Source organism: Diceros bicornis, chromosome 20, assembly GCF_020826845.1.
Source record: "Diceros bicornis minor isolate mBicDic1 chromosome 20, mDicBic1.mat.cur, whole genome shotgun sequence".
Lineage (NCBI taxonomy): Eukaryota > Metazoa > Chordata > Mammalia > Perissodactyla > Rhinocerotidae > Diceros > Diceros bicornis.
This window is the reverse complement of record NC_080759.1, coordinates 26,150,603-26,166,530: the sequence shown is the minus strand read 5'-3', so window position 1 is coordinate 26,166,530 and position 15,928 is coordinate 26,150,603. Positions and strand designations below refer to the sequence as shown.

The window sequence follows — 15,928 nt, the reverse complement described above, 5'->3', positions numbered from 1 at the left end:
CCTCTGGGCCCATGGTTAGGGTCTCTGCTTCTGCAGCTGCAGTTCTGCATGCTGTACCCAAGGCTCTGCCTTCACAGTGATCCTTCCTTTTTCTTGAAAGCTAGCGTGTGTTTGCAGCTGAATAGTTTTATCAGCCTGTAGAATTTTGGGAGTCTGACAACTTTCCTTCATTTTTTCTTTTCTCTGTCTCTTTCAGTCAAATCTGGCAGTGTTTCTGCTGATATAACAGTCTCAAAAACTTTGTGGGTCTCCTGTGTATGTCATAGGCATTCACGTCAGTAGGTAAGAGAGTCTTCCTCAGGTCTTTCTTTGATAATCTTTATTTCTAGCTTCTGTTGAGATGGCTGAGGGAACCCATAAATCCCATGCCTAATCTCTTTAGCACTAGTTTAAGGCTAGTCACACCCTTGGCTTTTTCTTTAGAGCATACTTTCTTTTTTTTTAAAAACAAATTTTAATTAATTAATTTTTTTATTGTGGTAACCTTGGTTTATAATAACATTGTACAAATTTCAAGTGTACATCATTATACTTCTATTTCTGCATAGATTACATCATGTTCACCACCCGCGTACTAATTACAATCCATCACCACACATATGTGCCTAATCATCCCTTTCGCCCTCCCCCCCAGCCCCGGTAACCACCAATCCAACCTCTGTTAGAGCATGTTTTCTAATAGTGAATCTCCTAATTTAGCATCTTTTGCAATCTGGGTAGGCTGAGAATTTCCCAAATCATCATGTGCTGGTTTTATTTTGCTTAACAGTTCTTTCTTCACTTTATCTCTTTCCTCTCACATTTTACTATAAGTAGCAAGAAGAAACCAGGCTATACCTTCAACACTTTTCTTGGAAATGTCCTCATCTAAATTTCCAAATTCACCACTTATAAGTTTTGTCTTCCACACAACTATGAGACACAGTTCAGCTAAGTGTCTGCCACCATATGACAGGGATTGCCTTTCCTCCAGTTTCCAATAACATGCTCCCTGTTTCCTCTAGCTCTCATCAGAAGCAGTTTTAATATGCAGATTTCTACAAACATTCTGTTTATGAAGATATATGTGTTCTCTAAGATGACATAGGCTTTCTCTACTGTGCTCTTCACTTCCCTCTGAGCCTCTCCAGAGTATCTTTAATGTTCACATTTCTCCCGGAAGTCTGTTTGAGGCGATCTAAGCTTTTTCTTACATGTGACTCAAAATTCTTCCAGCATATATCCATTATCCAATTCCAAAGCCACTTCCACATTTTTAGGGATTTGTTAGAGCAGCACCCTACTCTGAGGTATCAAAATCTGTATTAGTTTTCTGTGGCTACTGTAACAAGTTACCACAAAGTTGATATCTTAAAACAATAGAAATTTATTCTCTCATAGTTCTGGAGGGCATAAGCCCAATATTAGTTTCCCTGGGCCCAGATCAAGGTATCAACAGGGCCAACTCCTTCCATAGGTTGTGGGGGAAGAATCTGTTTCTCCTTCCAGCTTCTATAGCCACATTCCTTGGCTCATGGCTCCTTCATCTGTCTTCAAAGCCAAAGCATTGTATCTTTACGTCTCTCTTTCTCTGCTTCCATCATCAAATTGCCTTCTGCCTTCTGTGTGTGCCTCATCTCCCTCTGTCTCTCTCTTATAACAAGAACAAGTGAAAGCATTTAGGGCCCACCTGGATAATGCAGAATAATTTCCTCATCTCAAGATCCTTAATTTAGTCACATCTGCAAAAATTTTAGCACGTAAAGTAATGTTCACAGTCTCTAGGGATTAGGATTTGATATCTTTTGGTGGCTATTATTCAACATACTAAAGTTATTATCTCCTAATATACGTAGGCTCCTGGAATCTGGTCGTTAATCTAGGAAATGAGTGTATTGAACAAAAATATTTTAATAATAATTTAGTTCAATACACTCATTTCCCAGATTAAGTCTCTAAGGCCAAGATAAAGTAAATGACCTGCCGAAGATTGCACAGCAAATGTTTTGACATAGTCGAGACTATGAACCATATCCCTTTACTCCCACTCTTTGCAGTACATAATTCTTCTTCTCTAAATGAATTACCAAGACTTGTTCATTTCTTAATTGTCACCAAATTACCCCAAAACCCAAATACAACTCTGAAACCATAAATAACTATCTCATAACCAGCATCAATTTTAAAAGGGAGTAAAGTCATTATTTAACTCCACTGAACATAGTCAATAATAACCTTGGGCAAATTGGAGAAATATGGGAAACAATCCATTTCAAGTGTCGTACAATATTTCCATTCAGAAGTTTGTGTAAATTTAAGAATTTAACATTCAGTTAAGTAATGATGGCCCTAATTTATTTTCTAAGTTCTCAGAATTGTAGAACTTAGAACTGAATGGAATTTTAAAAGATAATTTACCCCAACCACATTTTTTCAGCTAGATAGTATATTAATCACACTTTCCAGACCAGGTAACTGAACCAAAGAGAGTCTAAGTGACTTGGATCAAGGACACGCAGTTAAAAACAGCAATTTACCTAAGAAATATATAGAATGACTCATTATATGCCAGAAGCTGTATGAAGGGCTTCCAGTGCAAAGGTCAGTGTGATTCATACAGTCCTCACCCTCAACAAGCTTTCTGTGTATGAGGAAACTAGATGGGTAAATTAATCAAGTGTGAGACTGTGTTAAAATAATAGATACAAGGTGTTTAGGGAGTGCAGGTTTTGTGGGGACAATAGAGTGGACAGCAAGGCTTCCTAGAGATGACATCTAACTGGAACCAGAAAGAAAGGGGATCAGGGCAGGACAATCACTCCTGCCAGACTTAATAGTGTGTGCAAAGGCTGCACATGAGGGGACAAGGCATGTTCTGGAACTAAAATCAACTCAGTGTGTTATAATGGGGAATATAGTAAGAAATAAGATGAGGGGGGAGGTCAGTAGGGAACAAACCATGAGGGCCTTACATGACATGCAAAGGAATTATTCTGAGGACAATGGGAAGAAACAAATATTTAACAGGAACTGGCTGGTATATATTTGTGCCTTACACAGACTAGACTGGCTCAGATTAGAGTGATTTTGTAACAGGATACTTTGAGGGTGAATAGGGTGCTATTAATAATATGCCAGAACAAGAGGTGGGTACTGAGACTGTCCCAGGCAAACCAAGACAGAAGGTCACCCTAGCTGAGACTGGCCTAGGTTTGAATCCCGACTCACTTATGCTAACTATATAACTTCAGTCTGCCACTATAACTTTTAGACTAAATTTTCTCCTATAAATATAGTATGAGGGGTATAACAATGACTATTTTACCTACTCCGCACAATTTTTTTGCAGAATCAATTGATGAAAACTTTAAAATGCTTTATAAACTAGAAGTTAAAGTAAGGTGATATGATGTCAATTTTCTGTCTAGTTTTCTTATCCCATGACTTGGAGATCTTTTTAGAAAATGGGATAATTAAAAACAACACAGTAGCCATAGCATAGAACAGCAGTGAGAGCTAACATTTTTGAGCTCTTGAAATGTGCCAGGCTCTATATTGAGAACTTTACATTTATAGTTTCATTTGTAAATTTACAAACTCTTCCTTCCATCATCAATAATGATATTATTATCCTCACTTAACACTTGCAGAGATCAAGACCCAGGGAGTAACTTGTCCAAGCCTACACAGCTACGCAGCTTTAGCACCCAGACTCTACATCAAGAAGTTTGTCTCCAAAGCTCATGGTCTTAATAGTGGGTGCAGTTGCATAGATGCTGTCTGTATCCTGCTCCTAGTTTATTTTAAAAATACTTAAGTCTACTCTTTTGCAAGAAAAAGAGCTGTAGTCTACTTTGTTTCTTTTCTTAATCACCTATACCAAGTAAATCTAAGACAATTTAGAACAGGAATGACAAGAAAAAATACACAACTGGAACGAGTAACATTGACGCCTCAGTAGTTTTCTTTGGGAATCTGCTGGGAAATTACAAAACCCCTTCCCAGTGATGTGTGTATGTTAAGAACTTCTGCAATAGAGACTATTTTAAATTTTTAAGTAATGGTCATTTAGCCAATCGGGAATGCTAAAGATGATGGCATTGGTGTAGACCAGAAGAACTACTTTTTCATGTCCCTAGTATAAAATGAATTCTGTTTTTGTTTGCTTTTGCTGATCTAACTACAATTTTAATATACTTAGGTTATGTCAATTATACTCTAGTTTATACCCTTTTCAAATATTTCTCTGCTTTCTCTTTGTTGTTTCTTTACTTCCAAAAGTAAAAGCTATAAAAAAAGAAGGCTGATTTTAAATAAAAACTGTGTTAATGTAATGTTTTAGCAGAAAATTTAAGTCCTCAAATGTAAGGATATGTACATACTTCCCTTTCACCTCACAGCACATTCTGGTATATTTTGCTTTGTATTTCATAAGATACCTCTCAGTCTGTAAACTCTGCTCTACCCCTTTGTTCTACCCATTGTTTCCTGAAAACTTCATGGAAAGTTCTGTGCCCACATGCTGCCATGCCTTCTTTTAGGATATTCTTACTCCTCTCTTTTTATCTAAGTCCATGTCTAGCCGGAGTCCCTTATCCTCAGTGTGACCCTCCCCATGTCAATCATCCCTCCCTCAGTTACAAGTTTCTGTTTACTTTAGTTCTGCCCTGCATCTTTGGCATTTAGTGTAAACTGCCTTATATCATCTTCTAACTCCCTGTGAAGATCTCCTGTGTCTATCTCTAGATTGCAAACCCTTTGAGGGTATGAGCCAAAAAGGTCACAGTCATGGGACGAGAAACAAGAAACTTAACTACAGAGTTTACTGAGAGCTGAGCATCTGTGATAATCCTGGTTCAAAACCATATCATGACTTGAAAGATAAGATTTGTTTTGAAATATTTAAAAATGGAGTCACTTTTCTTTTTTTGCCTTTTATGCAATAATCTGTCTTCTTCCATTCTCCAGTTACCTGTTTTGCCCCTATTTTTTTTTTTCTTTCTTTCTTTTGTTCTCTTTTATAGTTGTGTCTTTGGATACACTTGATATCTTCTGTTCTTTATTTTCAGCTCTTCGCTTTCTCCTCAAGCTATCTTCAATTTTAAAATATCTCCTAGTATTCTCTTAATGAACCAGACTTTTGCCCTTTCCCCAAAACTTCCGAACATTATGAATTTCAGATATTCTAACATTTTGCTTCTTAAGAAATGACAGATATATTCCTCATTCCTGCCTCTTTCTTTAATTCCAATACTTTTAATTCCCACTTCATCTAAAAATGTTAGTTGCTTTCCTGATGTTTTCCCCTGAAACAAGGGGAAGCATCATTTTTACTTTTTCTTTATATAATACCCATTTGATGAGGACTTCTTATGCCAGGTGCTGTTAAGCTGTTACATGCATTAACTCCGACTTCTCTAAATTTCTTAACAACTCCCAGGCTCTGGTATGACTTTCCTATACTTCTTGGAGGAGGCACCAAACTCTCCCCACGCTGTTCACTTCCTCTCATCTCCCCACTTTGAAAAGCTTCTCTAGCCATGAAGTTTAGAGTGGTTCCCAATTGTTTTCTGTTAAAGTACCCTACTTATTTCCTCCCTAGTATTCACCCCAATTTTTCATCATATATCTCTTTGTTTAGTTGTTTGGGTTTTTTTTGACACTGTCTGTAGAGTGAAGCTTTGTGAGAGCCAAACCGCCTCTTTTTTCAGCACTGTATTTAAGTGTCACACAGTATCTGACACAAAGCAGGCACTCAATAAATCTCTGTTGAATGAATGAGTGATCTCATTTAATCTTTACCATGTAGGAAAGAGGTAAGTATTGTTAATATCCTCTTTTTACTGATGACAACTTGCCCAAGTCAAGGACTATTGTCTGTCAGTTTGGGACGTGAACTGCAGCCACTTCTGTGGCTTCAAAGCTCACTTTCAATCCAGGTCCATACTTGTAACCACTTTTAATCAAAGCCCATACTTCTAATCTCTCCATCCTCCTGCCTGTGTAGCAGGGACTTGGATAAGCCTTCCTTACTTTGATACTGTGTCTGCGATTACTTCTTTGAGATTCCTTGTAGATCACAGGTTCTCATTTCAGTTAATTTAACATCCAGTCAAATGCCAGGCCTTGGGTTATATTTCCCCCACACCTTTCTTGTCATGTCAGCCCTTTTGCAGTGTTACTCATTAGTTTGATCTCTTTCCTGGAGTTCAAACCCCATGTCTTCATCACTCCAGCAAAGCATCTCCTCCTCTTTTCGCAGTCTGTGTCTAAATGCTCTGTGGCCTCTTCTGCTTTTCCTCTAGCTTCAAACATTCTAATTATACGTGCTTTACCATCTCTCTTGCTTCAGCTTTAAAGCACTTCTGTAGTTTTGTTCGCCAAGTTTTTATACCATAATCTGATTAACATCCCTAGCACTTTTTTCTTCACATTTGTGGAATCATATCCTTCTACAGAGATGTTCCAAAAAATGCCCTAGAAATCTGGTTTACTAAGTTAGTAATTGTTGATATTAATAACATTGTAAATGTATCTCACTTTAGATCATAAATAGTATGTAAATTAGTATCATGTGTTACCATCTTCCCTGTGTTACAGAATACTAATTTTTCTTTTAATAATTCTATCAATAAATCAAAGCTATCCAGGCTTTGGAAATATATCTATATCTATATAATTTGAAACCAATTGTAAAAAGAAGCTTGGCTTTTAATTGTCAATTTAACATATGTAGATCATCAGATTCTGCATATAATAAAAATAAATTTAATTCAGTAATCAGTGCCAAAAGGTTTTTCCTTGAAAGAAGTATGTGAACATACGTATGCTGTTAATTCATATTCTAACTTCTGTCTGTGACTCAGTATCTTTCTAATAAAGATATGTGTTTTTCTATATTTGGTCAGCCTGTAATATACATGTGTGTATATTTTACATTTTCTCCAGTGATAACCAGCATTAATGAGAACATGGGTTTCATTTTAAAGAGCTACACTTAACAGGGGGGTTCAGAGAAGCTTTATAATCTAAGTGAAATTCTGCAAATTGAAAATATTAAAGGTCTCCAAATTAGTATTCATCTTCTTTGAAATAAATGACGACTAAAGTAGAAGATAAATAATTATTTGATCTCCTAATTCGTCTTCACTTTCTTTCTCATAGGAGTCCAGACAACAGGAAAAAGGTAAGGAAAATGATAAAGAGCTAGTAAGTGTTGCATGTCCTAAAACAATTTAAAAGAAAGGTTACATGAACCTGCAGTGAGAGTTATTGGGAACAGAATATTTAACCTGGAGGAAAAGTGCAGAAAGATGACTTAGTAGCTAGACAATCAACATCCATTCTCAGATGGTGTTTATCTGTGGTTTGCCCACTTCACTAAAGGCAAAGTTATAAGAAACTGGCCTGAGTGCTGGGACAAGGGAGAATTCACTGGAGATTCAAAATGAGGAGAGGCTCCTGATGGAGTATGTTGAATTTACATTGCTGAAGACTTTTATGCATAGAATATAAACTATCTGTTTTGGATGCTACACATTCAAAAAGGTCTCAGCTGCTGGCTATAAACGTAACATGGGATGCTAAGCAATGATAATAGATGACTTTCCCTGGCCTCCATGGTATGTAAGGGGTTTAGAAACCAGGGAAAAGGAAAAAAAAAAGAAGAAGAAAACAAGAAAAGGAAAAGAAAATAATGGAGTGGTGAAGAGGTGATAGAGTATTAGAGATTCACAATGCCTCAGAGGCAAGTTTGTCACAGATGGCTGATATTTCAGAAGTATAAATGCCTCAAGACAGAAATATTAGAAAGAAATTGATGGGCCTTGAATTGTAAAGACTCTATGAATATGTCAAGTTATCCTCAAACAGAGGCAATGTCTCAAACAAGGTTAAGGATGAGCTAACACATACATTTATCAGTAAAGCACGTTAACACAAGGTCCTTGAAAGAAAATAATAATGATTATAGAAAAATGCCTTGTTAAAAAAGTCGTTAATTTTGCAGTTAACCATTCCTATTTAGAACTGAGTTGCAGTTACGCCATACTATTCATAATTAAGTTATAGTTGTAGTAAAAATATTAGGTTATATTCGGTTGATAATCCCTTGAAGTTGGAGATACACCAACTTAATCAATACTTGACCTCTTCTATTGTGATTAATTAAATGATTCATTCATATCTCACTGTCATCATTCGTTGTAGGAAGCATGCCAAACATTTGAAAATTCCTCATTAATGATAACACGCATACTGACAGATTAGATATAGGTAAAGGTGGACAGATTTAGGTTGAAGAATTATTAGGTGAACTATAAAATGAGGCAATGCTTTACTGCCAGCACTATGAATCTATCACACGGTAATTGGAAGCACGTGTTAGCAGCAGTAAACAGGCACTGTCCGTTGTCCACCTTACATGGGAATCTACTCTGAGTGTCTTCTTTGATTTATTGTTCCAATTAGAACACAGTGTTCAAAGAAAGAACACAACTGACCTGATTTAAAAGCAAGCGAGCCTTTAAGGCCATTATTTTGTGGATGACCCAGCTGTCTGTTAGATATCTTGAAACGTTCTATTTGCCTAAAATCTGTACTAATTAAATACTTGGTTTTAAACTGATTCTGTAAAGCATCAACATTTTGTATTTATTAATTTAGTATCAGAGTGTCACCAGTGGCTTCCCAAGATGCAGGTATATTTTCTTTCACTTATTTTAAAGGCACATTTCTAGGTTATCACTTGTTATACTGCCTGACTGGCACAGGTAAAGGTAACAGGCAGTGAAAACAGAGTGCCGATTATGAAAAGTAAATATTTTTAATCTGCAAAATCAAGTAATAGACATGATTGGTCAAATGGCAAACGTAAATGATCTTAAATCATTGTAATGTATCACGAAAAATTAAGATATGTCTGCATAATGGACTTAAGACAAAAGGAGATTTATTACTTTTCTAGACTGTAATAAAACTACATTAAAATCACATAAACATTAATCTTATGCCCCATCTTACTGGAAAATTAAAAGAGAACTTTAATTTCTAGGAGGGAAATGCTAATATTTTGCTTACTTACACTAAGCAAACATCAACTATTAATGCTGACAAATGTTGGAACAGTAACACTAAAAACATCATCTGAATTACTCTTCATTGCAAAGTTCACAAAATTAATGTTAAGATAGATTAAAATCACTTTGAACTAATACACATGTATTACTTTTCCTTCTGAAGCATAATAAAGAAATACCATTTGTACTATAGTTTTGGATAAGCATACAGACATTTAAGGCTTAGGAAAGATGTAGATATTCATAGGCAGCTCATAAATGTGAGGAACATTAGCTCCATTTCAAATGAGCTGTCAACTTTGTTCCAACATTTTGGCTTGTGCAAAGTCAGATGTTTGGATAATAAATGGGGTTTGCCTCTGAACATTAAGGTAATTGTGTGGGAATTTAAAGTGCTCATTCATGTTCTACTATAAGTTCATTAAACACTAAAGAAATGAACTGGAATGAGGCTTTTTGCTCTAAATTGGATAGTAGAAATGTAGAAGAAAATACGCATACAATGGGCTTTCCTTCATTCTATAAGACATGATTCTTCTTCTTCATCATCTTCCTCTTCCTCTTCTTTTAAATTCTGTGCTTAAACATCATTTTGAAAACACTTGTTTCTAAAGAGTGGTTTATACCTTTGAGTAATAGATTACTAAAATACCCAAGACCTAGAGATTGGTGTCTCCGAAGTCTCATACTCCAATATCGGCATGTCATTTCTGCTAACTGTTTTCTTGGGTTTCTTCTAGTAGATGGTTATAAATCAGGTTTATGAAGAGGAAACTCTCTGTAATTGTGCATTTTTAAAGGTTTTATGATAAAGCCATCAAAGTGGAGGGTCCATATGGTAGGAATGCAGTAAAGGTAACAGGACAGTGTCACGTAAACATTAAAAACAGTGCCTTCCACCTTCATAAATCCTCAATGCTCATGATTAAATGCTGCCAGTTATAAATTATGCAACCAAACTCTAGAAACAACCACAACTTAAATAAGACACCAGTGGAAGCCATAAGTTGTATATAGGTTTTCTTCCCAGAAAACTGTTGTATATTCATTGGCGATAAAAATATTTGAGTCCCTATTTTCCAATTCCAACAATTATTTTCTCACTTTATTTAACTTCCTACAATAAACTCTAGTCCTGATTAAAAAGTAATAATGCAAACCTTTAATCCTAAACAATAATCTGTCATTTTTACATGGTGAAGTACCATTTTGATTTGCAGACTCATTTTAAAGCTTTCTTAATATATATTTATATCACTTTAGGTCTCTAAAATTTTGCCCTTTTTAGAGTCATATATCAGAAGTTTCTGCAACAGCCCAATGTCACACTGCTATTTACAATCAAATTATTTTATTACACATGGGAACAATTAAACATTTGGCCCTCAGCTGTAAACAATTACTATATATAATGACATTCACGGAGTTTTCTTAGTCACGTATTTCTAATGCCCTCTGTTAAAATAAGAGAGATTGATGTTTGTGTATTTTGTGTGTCCATAAGCAATTATATTCCCAAACATAATATCAAAAGAGATATTTCACTAGAGAATGCACTACCATTGTCTGATACCATGTAGCCAGCCACCTGCAGCGACACCTTTAACATATTTCATTTCTGTTGCACTGTCATTTTACTGTTTTACTACTGTTCCAATTTTGTTCTGAAGAACTATAGGTGTTCATAGCAAGAAGTAATTAAGGTTTGGGATAATTGTTTTTAGAGTTTTGGGGTGTCTAATTCTAATATATTGGTATCACTGGTGCCAGCAGCAGAGAGGTAGAAGAAATAAAGAACGATATAACCAAATAGACTTAGGCTTGAATCCCAGTTCTGCCAATTTCTAGTTGAAGGACCTTCAGTACTTTACTTTTTTTCAGGCTTAATTTTCATATTTGAAAAATGTGGATAGTTATATCTAAGTCATAGGACTATTATGAGTGTTAAATGAGATATATTTAAAGAAGTGGGGTACATACTACATATTCAGTCCATACTGATTTCTCTGTCTCCCATACTCCTTTGCCGGAAAGACTCATAAGCACTGTGGCTTTCCATTTTGAGAATATCCATCCTTGGCTGTCTCAAGTTTACAGACACATTTTCTTTTCACTAGACTCCCCCTTTTTACCAGTGACTACCATGAGAGATGCCCACAGCTGTTTTACTCACGTCCAGTAATAAGTCCACCAGTCCCAGTTGTAAGGGTACCTAACAGCTGTATCCAGCCTTGCTAGAAGGCCAGAACTGGAGCCTAGTGGTAATGTTTCAAGGGCAAAGCTCTAGATGTAAAGAATGATAAAACAAATCTAAATGAGCCTGAGCATATCTAGTGACAGATACACCACAGCTATTCTAAATTATTCAAGCTTTCTCAGACTTCTAGCAGGAGAAACATAGTTCATCTCCGCTCCCTTTATTCTACTCTCATATAATGGAAAAGAAGCAAACAAAAAATACATCCGCTCTAAAAAAAAAAAAGGAATTATAATAATCACCCAAATTGAGAAGATTTTCTTCAGCACATGTAATATTTTTAGAACCATCCAATTTCTGGGAACCAGCTTTGGAGATAGAAGTCAAAAATGATTTTGCAATGCTTACCGGTGATTTCCCTACTCTCCTATTGTTACTGGCAAAAAGCCAGTAAAACAGTTGTTTAATTACCCAGGACATCACAAACATGTAACCTCTTAGGTAAGCTGTTACTGTATTTTAGCAGCAATAATACTAGGGTCAAAAGTAACAAAGAAAATTAAGCTTCAAATAAGCAAACCTCAAAAGAACAGCTTTGTGTATTTGGAATAATTAATAACTTGTTTAGGAAAATGTTACTGAAATGTGGTTTTTGGACAAGGAACTGACACTCTTCAGAGGTTAGATACCCTAATATTTAACAGGCTACCATTTGGTGGGCTGGCTGGCTGGTTACCCTGTAGGCATGGCAGAAGTTTGTTCACATGTAATTATGCAACATTTAGACAGTATTTTAATGATACCATGTAGTTCAGCTGAATCAGTCCAGCTGGAAATTGTAGCAGCATTCTGATTACCTGGCCACATGTGAAATTAAGGCTTTTTCAACCTCTACTTTTCACTTGCTATGTCTTGATACAGATGTTCTTGGAAAGCCTAAATTATTTATGGTTTGATGTTATTGAACAGAGCAAGCCCTGCCTCTTTCATCTTCAACCATTGATTAAGATTGCATTACTATATATTATATTATAATCTTAACAAGAACTATTAATATACTTTATCATATAGAAGGGATATTAACGTATTTTGGACAGTTAGGATGAAAGTTTTCCACACTCATTTTTATGCAATAAAAATCATATACTTTTCTCTTTGCAGATATTGTAAAACCATGATTGTAAAAACATAATTTATTATAAAAATGTAATTCAATGTATACCCTGGAAATCATTTTACTAAATAGTTAATTGCACAGTAATATTATTTTAGAAAATAGTAATTTAAGTTGCGTAAATAAAATAGTAGTTTAATTGTAGATTAGTCCTTGCATCACATTATAAAGACACTTAAAATGGAGCAATAGCAAAATCAAGTTAGTGTCAAAAAAAAAAAAAGAAAGTTTGCTCAAGGTTAACACTCTGAAATTTTATTATATTTCTTTATCTTTATGAACTAAAAATACAAAGAAGAATTTCAGTCCGTGGGAATTATTTTTTTTAAACTCTGAGCTCATTCTTCTGTAAGTGTTTGCACCACTTCTTCCCCATTGTCCTACTTGGATGACACCACAACTATTTTGAAGTGAACAAAGGTATTAAATTTTTAATCAACAAACATGACATCTATACATAGCATCTAATGAGCTCAGGTAACAAATGACTTTCAAGCAAAAAAATCTGCATCATAAATGACATTATTTCAGCCACTTTCTATGAATCAGCATGGAAAAAAATATGGGTAATGGATTATTTAACATCTGTAGTATTAAACACAAAATGGAATACTTTAAAATACTCTTACAAATATTTGTATTACTTGTAAACATATTGCTAATTTTAGTAAATGGCAGCAGCAGCTGAGGAGGAACAGAAGTTAATGTTGAATATATGTGAGTCCCCAAATAAGAAAACTAAGTCTTAATTCTTGTAAATCTTTATTTAAAAAGAAAATGCTAAGTTCTAGTTAACTCTCTTTCCCATTAGCACTAGATACTTTTTGGGCCAAAGAATCTTGAAATGTGTGACCCCTGTATTTCAGTTAGCTGGCAAATATATGCTTGGAATTCCCAAACAACTGACACAAAAAGGTCCCTTTAAAAGGTGACATGGAAGTACCATTGAGATAATGCTAAATGGTCATTAAAGACGTTTAAATGTCATTGTCTACTGTCTTCAGTGTGCCTGTTACATAGCCTCGGGATCCTTTCAAATAGCAATCAACAGAGGATGAATAAGTCTCACCACTTGAAAGTAACTAGGAAAGGAAGCCAACAGAGTAATCTGGCTTTGCTGGACTGAATCAAGAAGAGACATAATATCCACCCCTCCTCTTCTAGTTCTCCCTCCTCCTACCCAGCCCACACCCCAGCAAGAAAGAAAGAAGGAAGAGAAAGAGCTAAAGAGAGAAAGAAAGAGAGAGAGAAAGGAAAAAGGAAAGAAATCCAGGGATCCAGGGCATGATTTGTACTGAGGAGAAAAATCTCATCCCATGGGATAAACTACAGCCATGGAAACAGACTTATGACTTTTACTTTGAAAATAAAAGATGACAATGAAATTTGTGTGAGGTCTGTGTGAATCCAGTCCCAGATGTTTACAATGCTGTAGTAGTATGGCTCTGCAATATGAGAGGTTTCAGAAGAAGGAGTACAACAGGACACCACAAAGCAGCGCATATGTTATTGACAATGCAGACATGAGCATCATGTTACCAAGAGGGAAGGCAGGCAGAAGACAAATAGCAGCGGTGGTGCCTGAAAAGCTAACTTCATGGACTGCAATCACTCAAACCAACATGAGGGACCCACCCCCCAAAAAAAGATCAAAACCAGAAAAATGTTTTCGCTCCTATCTAGAGAGGTGGTGGGGTAAAGGGATGGGGGTGGGGAGCGAGTGGAATTGACTTTCTTTTTAAAAATAAAGTTCCCATAAAGCCCCTAAAATTGACAGCGGATAATTATTTTCAGCTTGAGGAAACTGTCCCAAAACTCTTAATAAGATTGCCAGCGAAAAGAAATAAAATGTGTTTACTTGAGCCTTTTCCAAAAGAGAGGGAAAGGAGACCTTGGGATGAGATGGGGAAGGGCGATGGAGACAGAGAGGGGCATCTACGCACTGCAACAACTCTCGGGCGCCCTGCTTGGTCCAGCGAGTGACAAGCCAGAGAGACAGGGCGGAAAGGGTGGCAAGGAGTAGGGGGTGTGGAGGCTGCGTGCGGAGCCGTGGGGGTGCGGCAGCACAATGTATACGGGGCGGGGGGGGGGTGATTTAGTGTGAAAGTATTCCACTTAATCATTTTACAGGGGTTGGGGACGTAAATATTTAGCTGGCCACATCTGGAAGAGATTTTCCCCCCGTGTGGGGTGGGGGTGGATAATTGGAAGGAGGGGAGCGCGCATTTGTTACTTACTGTACGGGCAGTTCTCCTTCTTGGTACCGCTGACCTTCCCGTTCTTCTCAATCTTGAGAAAGTACTTGGTGAAAGAGAAGAGCTTTCTCCAGCGGACATCTCCTTGGAGGTGATTGTAGCTCCGCACGTGCCTCCCCGCACTGGAAGGAGAGGAGAACGAGGAGGAAGAGGAGGAGGAGGAAGAAGAGGAGTTGGTGGCCTCTGGTGACACCATGTCCTGACCAAGGGCTTGGCAGGTGACAGAGAGGGAAGACACCAAGAAGAGCAACAAGAAGCAGCAGCAGCAGCCGGGCAGGTGGGGAAAGGCTGAGGCACAATGTGTCAGTATCCATTTCCACATTGTACTGAAACTCTCGGCGCTGGAAATTGTCTCATCAGAAGGAACATACTGGAAGGGTAAGACCTGGTGCGAGGCAAGGAGACAGCTGGAAGTGGCGGCCGCTGGTTAGCTCCCTCTGGGCGCGGATTTGGCCAGAAGTGAGTGCACCAACATCCATAACTCCTCGGAAGGGCCGGCTGCCTCTCCTCGCTCCTTGCTCGGATCCGCTGCCCCGCGCTCTCGAGTGTCCCTGTGGATGGTGGACGTGGGTGGCCGCAGCAACAGGAGCTGGTGGTGGCGGTGGTGGTGTTGGTCACGAGCGATCTTCACTCCCCCAGGAGTTACTTTGTTCTATTCTTCACTCCTTTCTTCACCATGTTAGATGCAAAAAAGGGTCTGAAAAACAGATGACAGCACGGTGAACAAAATCCAAAGGGGTTGGGGTGGGAGGCTGGGGGAGATGTCTGCGCCCCTCTGCGGTTGGCACCTTCTGGTCCCTCTCCACAGAGCCCCAGCCTGCTAGCCAGTTCTAAAAGTGCGTCCCTCTGGGGTTGTCAGAACTGGAGGCGGCTGCCTGGTCGCCGTTGTTTTCTTCCCTCTCTTGCTTTCTCTTTTTGGTGGTGCCTGTTGATTTGAAGCCTCCAGAAAGTCACTTCTTGTTGGGGGGGGGATGGCGGTTGGTGTTTTGTTTGGCTCTATTTCCCTCCCCCCCTTCCTTTGGAAAGCCAGCTTGTAAACAGGTTGAAGCCTGGAGTCTAAATGTCAGTGATTCTAAGCCAGAGGTGGGCTCTGCCTCTGCTGGTCAAACCTCATTTGCAGGGGTGGAGAAGCGGGGGGAGGGGGTCAAACGGCGGTGGGACATCTGAAACCCTCGGCTGCTGGGAACGCCAGGGAGAGGGAGGGGGTGGGGGCCGAGAGGGGGGAGAGCAGGGGAGCGAGGAGAGG

At 37.9% G+C, this 15,928-nt stretch overlaps 1 protein-coding gene across 1 annotated transcript in view; it reads right to left on the bottom strand.

Moving 5' to 3' along the window:
• The window catches only part of FGF10 (fibroblast growth factor 10), an 81,936-nt gene extending 66,236 nt beyond the window's left edge, over window positions 1-15,700 (bottom strand). The window contains exon 1 of the mRNA XM_058563480.1: window positions 14,665-15,700. Within this exon, the coding sequence (XP_058419463.1) occupies window positions 14,665-15,004 (340 nt within the window). The 5' untranslated portion in view covers window positions 15,005-15,700. The remainder of the gene's footprint in view (window positions 1-14,664) is intronic.
• Window positions 15,701-15,928: the final 228 nt, after the last annotated feature.